We start from the raw sequence: 6,000 nt of genomic DNA, 5'->3' as shown, positions 1-6,000 counted from the left end.
CCACTTCTTCTGTATTCTACTGGCCGCATAAGACCAGCCCTATTTCAGTGTGGGAAGGGACTACACAAAGGAAAGCATATGAGGAGGTAGGGATCACTGGGAGAGTACCTTGGAGGCTAGATGCCACATCTTCCTTCTATTCAACTGTAAAAGGCAAACCAATTTTTAAGATTCTACTTGATTAAACATGTCTATGATGTGACATCACTGTACCAAAAATTCAATGGATATCACAGCAGAAAGAAGAGATCAGGACACGTTTCTGATGCTCCTTTCTAGCCACTGTGTTGTTTTTATTAAATGGAATACTGAATTAGAGGCAAAGAGCATTTGTACTAGGCATCCAATTTTACAGAAAGACAGTCACATGATCTACCCTGGCTCTCGAAGAATGCATCTTGACATTGTACCTGGTTTTGCATGTGGCATCAGAGAGGGAGGAAATTATGGATGCTGGGTTTAAGATAAGAGTAAGGCATCCAAACTTCTGTGAAACCAGCAGCCATCCCTCTCAGTTCCCAACTTCACAAAGAGTAAAAACAAAAGAAATAAATGGAGACTAATGACGCTTTGGTCTGGGAAATAATGTTTACATGCGTGGGATGCACCCATTTAAGTCTTTTAAAAACCACTGTTCTAATGATTTTATTGCACTGTAACAAAATAAATCAAACTGACATTGATTCCAAGGTCATTGTGAATTGAAGTTTAACCATGTTAATGACTAATAGGATGCAAGTTTGAATGCTAGGAGGCTTGAGTAGGAAGGCATCACAGTATATTGCATTCTTGTAAACATTAGTACAAGTACAGAGTAATAGAGATTCCCCTACATGATGCTAATTGGGCCCCTAGTTCCTCTACTTTCAGAAGGATGAAGCATGAGGATTCTTTTCCATTTTACATCTGCTAGGATATAATATACTGCCCTAAAGAAGAATGGATTCCAATTTGGCGACATTTCTTCTAAAACGCTGTTGTTTCCCCTCCATGTTCCTGGTTCTCCACAAGGCAGGCTCAACCTCCAAAGTGGAGTCCTATAGGACAGCATGAAGGAAAAACAGTGCCTCCAACAGAGAGGATGCAAAGTGAAAATGGAGACTTTTTGTTAGAGTCTCTCTCCCAGGTCCATCTCCTTCAAATAGGGACTTCATAACTGAAAGGGCTGTATAATCTTCAATAAGTAAGAGCTCTCTGCCCCACCTTCCCCCACTTCTCTTCCTCACTGTGTCTATGTCTCCTGTCATGCTCTGTCACCCAGGTCAGTAACTAGGACAGCAGGAAGGATGGCCTGTCAGCAATCTTTAGGCAGGTCAGGTCTTTGCAGGTCATACCATGTCAGCATAGCCCTCACATTTAATGCACACCGGCAGATGTACTCAGAGGACTGAAGAGACAGAAAGAACACATCAGACACTCTGGCCAGCACAATTACAAAGAGAGGGAGCCTGGGGAGCACTGGAATGCTGAGGGCTGGGAAGCAGGCCTTTCTGATGCTCTGCGCAGAGATTGCTGGGGTCTGAAATGTGATGACACTGACTGATCAGTACTGGTGACAGGTCTGGAACCAGAATAATATGTGGCTGCATGGCTCTGCACCTTGCACTAGGCTACCCTGCAAACTGGAGCACACTCCAGGGTGTTAACTTACACCACACAGACAGGAAAGAAGCGGGGTCCTGGGGGACAGCTGGAGTTTATAGTCTTGCTGCTGCTGCCAGGCATGGCATCTGGCTCTGCCTTCCGACTCTCCCAGCCTCGTCCCCACTTGGGGCGGCCTGGGTATGCTGTGCAGTGGGCCCTCTATTTTGTGGCTGTTACTTCACAGTCTCTGATCCTTGAGTCTTGTCTCACTGTTTCCTTGGGGGCTGGGTCAGTGCGGCAGCTCCTCTGGGTTGACGCAGTGCGAGATGAGGCAGAGGCACCAGCAGAGAGCTTGCCTACTGCAAACGGAGGAGGAGTCAGGAATCAGATGTTTTCTAGGACATCAAGGGGGACGAGGCCTTTCTTTTTTCCACTGAGGACTCTGATAAAACCATCTTGTTCTTCTTCAGAACTCATGCAGATCTGAATGCCAAGGAGGAATGAAAACAGAAGAGTCTGCTGTCAGCAGGAAAGAAGTTAGAAGCTGCAGCTGGAAGCCCTGCCGACAGGTTGCGGGAGCAACTAGCTGCCAAAGGGAGAGCAGTTTCAGGGTGGGGAAGCCAGCACAGTGAGAAAAAGGTCTCATAAAGAATCAGGCAGAAACCTCGGTTTGGAACAAGGCCCAGGCATGGACTGTTTTCTGAAATTTGGCTTTATGAATGAGGATAAGTAAAATGAGGATTAATAGCACTGTGACCCTCTGAAGAGTCACTGTGAGGACAGAATGAGATAATAATGTTTGTCACGGAGCCTAGCATGTGGCATGCGGTGAGTTCTCAACACACGATTTTAAAAGATTTTAACATAATAGCATTCAGCAGGCTCCTGTCATGTGCTCGGAATTTTATATGCGCCTCATATAACATCAGGAAGTCAAAGGGAACTGTTTCACTCCTGGGCTCAAGCAAATAGATGCTAACATTTCCCATATTCCCATTTCCCATAAGGCCACCTATGCTAGACTTTAGAAGGGGGTTGATAAACATTCGTTAGGATGCTGCTGCCGCTCACCACTTATTGGCCACTGAAGGGCAAAGAAGAGTGGATGTGGCCAGATGAGAATTAGAAGAGGTTTGTGAACAGAACTACTATTGTGTTGTGAGTCTCCTTTGCCTTACCTGCTTCCATGGGTGATGGGCCATGTCTCAGATTGGATTCCCTAGAAACAGAGCCTGACATGGGGATCCTTGTGCAAGTGACTTACTGGGTGGGTGCTCTCAGGCGGTGGGAAGTAAGGGTTACAGGATGGGGTAAGGGAAAGAGCCACGCAATGAGAGGTTTCCAGTTGGAAAGCAGTCTAGCTCGGTTTCCCTGGGAGCTCTGGAGCATGAATCACATCACAGAATTGTCTCACTTTGAAGCTAGGGTTTCAGACTTCTGGACCCCACGTCAGTGAGTCATTGGCCATTGACTGGCCTGTGGCGTGAGAGGCATAACCTCCCAGGTGAGATGGCCTGATGGTCCTGCTCTCTCAAGAGGCCTTCCCTGAGAAGGGCAGCTGCGAGTTGTTGGTGGCTAACACAGCAACTGGGGGATGAGTGTGCCCACCTGGAGGAAGGGATGTGGGCAAGGCTGCAATAGAAGCCACCACAGTAGGCTCCTCCATCATGAGGAAGAAGGGGCTTGATTGGGACACTCAGAGAGCTTGATCTGTGACTCCTGGAGTTTGGAGCATATAATGGACTAGTATCCGGCTCATGCTTCAGAAATCTACTGTGTGAGAAACTTGACCAGAAAGAGGCGCAGACAGTGAAGTGAAGAGGAGCTAATTTGTAACAGTAGAGGATGCGTTGACTGTTTCATGAAGACCAGATGTGGGTCACTTATGAGAGAAGTCGCTGATGGGTCATGCTAGATCCCTTGATGTGACTTCAAAAGAGATAGGCTACTTGATTTTCAAAAGCTGAGACCTGGCCGGGCACGGTGGCTCGCGCCTGTAATCGCAGCATGTTGGGAGGCTGAGACTGGTGGATCACTTGAGGTCAGGAGTTTCTGACCAGTCTGGCCACTGTGGTGAAACTCTGTCTCTACTAAAAATACAAAAAGTAGCCGGGCGTGGTGGCATGTGCCTGTAATCCCAGCTACTTGGGAGGCCGAGGCAGGAGAATTGCTTGAACCCTAGAGGCAGAGGTTGCAGTGAGCCGAGATTGCGCCACTGCACTCCAGCCTGGGTGACAGAGTGAGACTCCCTCTCAAAAAACAAACACACACACACACACACACACACACACACACACACACACACACACACAAGGCTGAGACCTGCCATTGCCCATGCCAGTAATACTGAAGGGGAGAGGCTCCAGTGATGAGCAGGGAGTATGTCTTTAAAGGACATACAAAAACACCTTGAGAGGAGGATTTACCTTTACAATTTGTCAGAGTGTGTGCTTTCTTCCTTATTTATATGTGTCAAAATCTAACAACCCTTAATATAAGCTCTACCAGTCATAATCAATAAAAATATGAACACCTGCCCTTTTGAGTAGGCTGGTTCTAGGTGAAACATGAACCGTGAAAACATGTTCAATTTAAATAAAAAAATCAAACTTGAAAACAATTTATTGACACATACACACAGGGAAGCTGTATTGTGGTGATGCTGAAGAGTGGGAATACCGAGCAAGGAGTCAAAACATTGAAACTCTGGCCAGAGCTAAGAGCCTAATGCCAGTACTCTGTGCCTTGGAACAAACAAAAAGCAGACTGCAGTTTGGATTTTCACTGGTCTTTTGGGTCATTTTCAGAGCATTCTATCATCTCCGTGAAGAGAAAATTTCAGTTCTTGAAGCAAAAAACCCACGGATGTTCAAATGCGTGTCTGTATATAAGATAGCCCTTTGCTTTTCCCTCTTCTCTTTCAAAGTTTTCATGTAGAAGAGAAACATTGCTTGACAGAGCCTGTGGAAGAACTGTTCGGAAGTGTCTCTGAAATAGATGAACAGTGCTTCATGCTTGGTTGAATGCACTGGCTTTTCAACCTTCTAGTTTGGTGTCTCTGAAGTGCTTTGATTTTGGGACCTTTTTAAGGATGAGAAGTTTTGAAGATGATAAGTACAAATGGCTGAACACACGCATCAGCAGCTTTCACTCTACCCAGAGGTGAGGGGTCCAGAGTTTAAAATTCTGATGGTAAAATACATAACTTGTCAGCCTTGAGAATCGACCATTTCAGGAAACAATGGCAGAGCCTGAAACATTTCTATCTGTTTAGAGGCAGAATGGAAATATCTTCCCGAAAGATCAGTTATGGGTAGAAAAGAGTGGAAAGTGAGGACAAACAGAGGAACTCCTTTGGTTTGGAGGACCGTAAATAGAGGGTGACCAACTAGTCTCGGTTTCCTCAGGAGTTTCTCAATTTTAGCACTGAGAGTCCCAAGTCCTCCCAAACCCTTCATTTCCAAACTGGAATTGAACAGTTGATCTCCCTAGCAGAAATGTTTTGCTCACCAGGGCCAGTTATAGACATTTCCATTGCTTAAGGATTCTCAATTTCCCACTTTCCTTATTTATTCACGCATTCAACAACTCTTTATTGAATACCTACTATGTGTTCGATACCGTTCCAAAAGCTGGGGAACTAGTGCAATACAAGACAGATCCCTCACAGAGCTTTCTAGGTACAGCTGGGAAGACAGACATTCACTGAGTAATCAACAGTGTGGTGAGTGCAAGGGCTGTGGCTGTTTTGGTGGCTGATTTTCCTGTGGACAACATTTAGTAATCTGACTGGCAACATAAAACATAGTATTTTTTTTTTGCATGATTTACTGAATGAAGAAAAGAGTACTAATGTCAAAATAGAAACCTGATCTAGCCAATGGGGTAAGAAACACCTTCTTGAAGAAGCGACATTTAAAGAAGAAGAAAAAGGTGTGGGAAGGAGGAAAACGAGTGGAATAAGAACAAATTCTGGCATCAAGAGATTGTGACACTTTGAAGTGATGGGAAAAATTCAGTGTAGCCAGACTAGAGAGATGGAGGGAGGAAGGGGTGTAAGATGAAGCCACGAAATCTGTCAGAGCCTAGAGTGTGCAAGAAACACAAGCCATGCTAAAGCTCTGCTAAGACCTTTGGCTACCTTCTGACCTGTCCCATGGACTGGAATGGGCCATAAGCAAACCACTAAAATCATCATCGACAAAGAGAATGAGATCAATTCAGTTAGCATTGCCTGAGTGGTTTGAGACAGAGGTGAACAACAGAACGAAACTCAGGGCTCTACAGCATGGGAAAAAGGCAAACGTGACTGTTGGTATTAACCACAAGGGTGTTAAAAGGTTTTAGTTGGAGGGATGAGGTGCTCAGATTTATTTATAACAATTCCTTCTGTTCTCCTTTCCCCTCCCCTGTCTT

General features: G+C 45.3%; 1 protein-coding gene across 2 annotated transcripts in view; it reads right to left on the bottom strand.

The window, feature by feature from the left end:
• Positions 1–259: 259 nt before the first annotated feature.
• Positions 260–6,000, bottom strand: part of STAC (SH3 and cysteine rich domain) — a 151,601-nt gene continuing 145,860 nt past the window's right edge. The window contains exon 11 of one of the 2 annotated variants that reach the window (XM_002759723.6): positions 260–2,067. In XM_002759723.6, the coding sequence (XP_002759769.3) occupies positions 1,969–2,067 (99 nt within the window). In that variant the 3' untranslated portion in view covers positions 260–1,968. The other variant, XM_054246865.2, reaches the window with a different exon arrangement.

The sequence above is a fragment of the Callithrix jacchus genome, chromosome 17, assembly GCF_049354715.1.
Source record: "Callithrix jacchus isolate 240 chromosome 17, calJac240_pri, whole genome shotgun sequence".
Lineage (NCBI taxonomy): Eukaryota > Metazoa > Chordata > Mammalia > Primates > Cebidae > Callithrix > Callithrix jacchus.
Note: the sequence above shows the minus strand (reverse complement) of the source record. Positions and strands in the feature narration are given on the sequence as shown.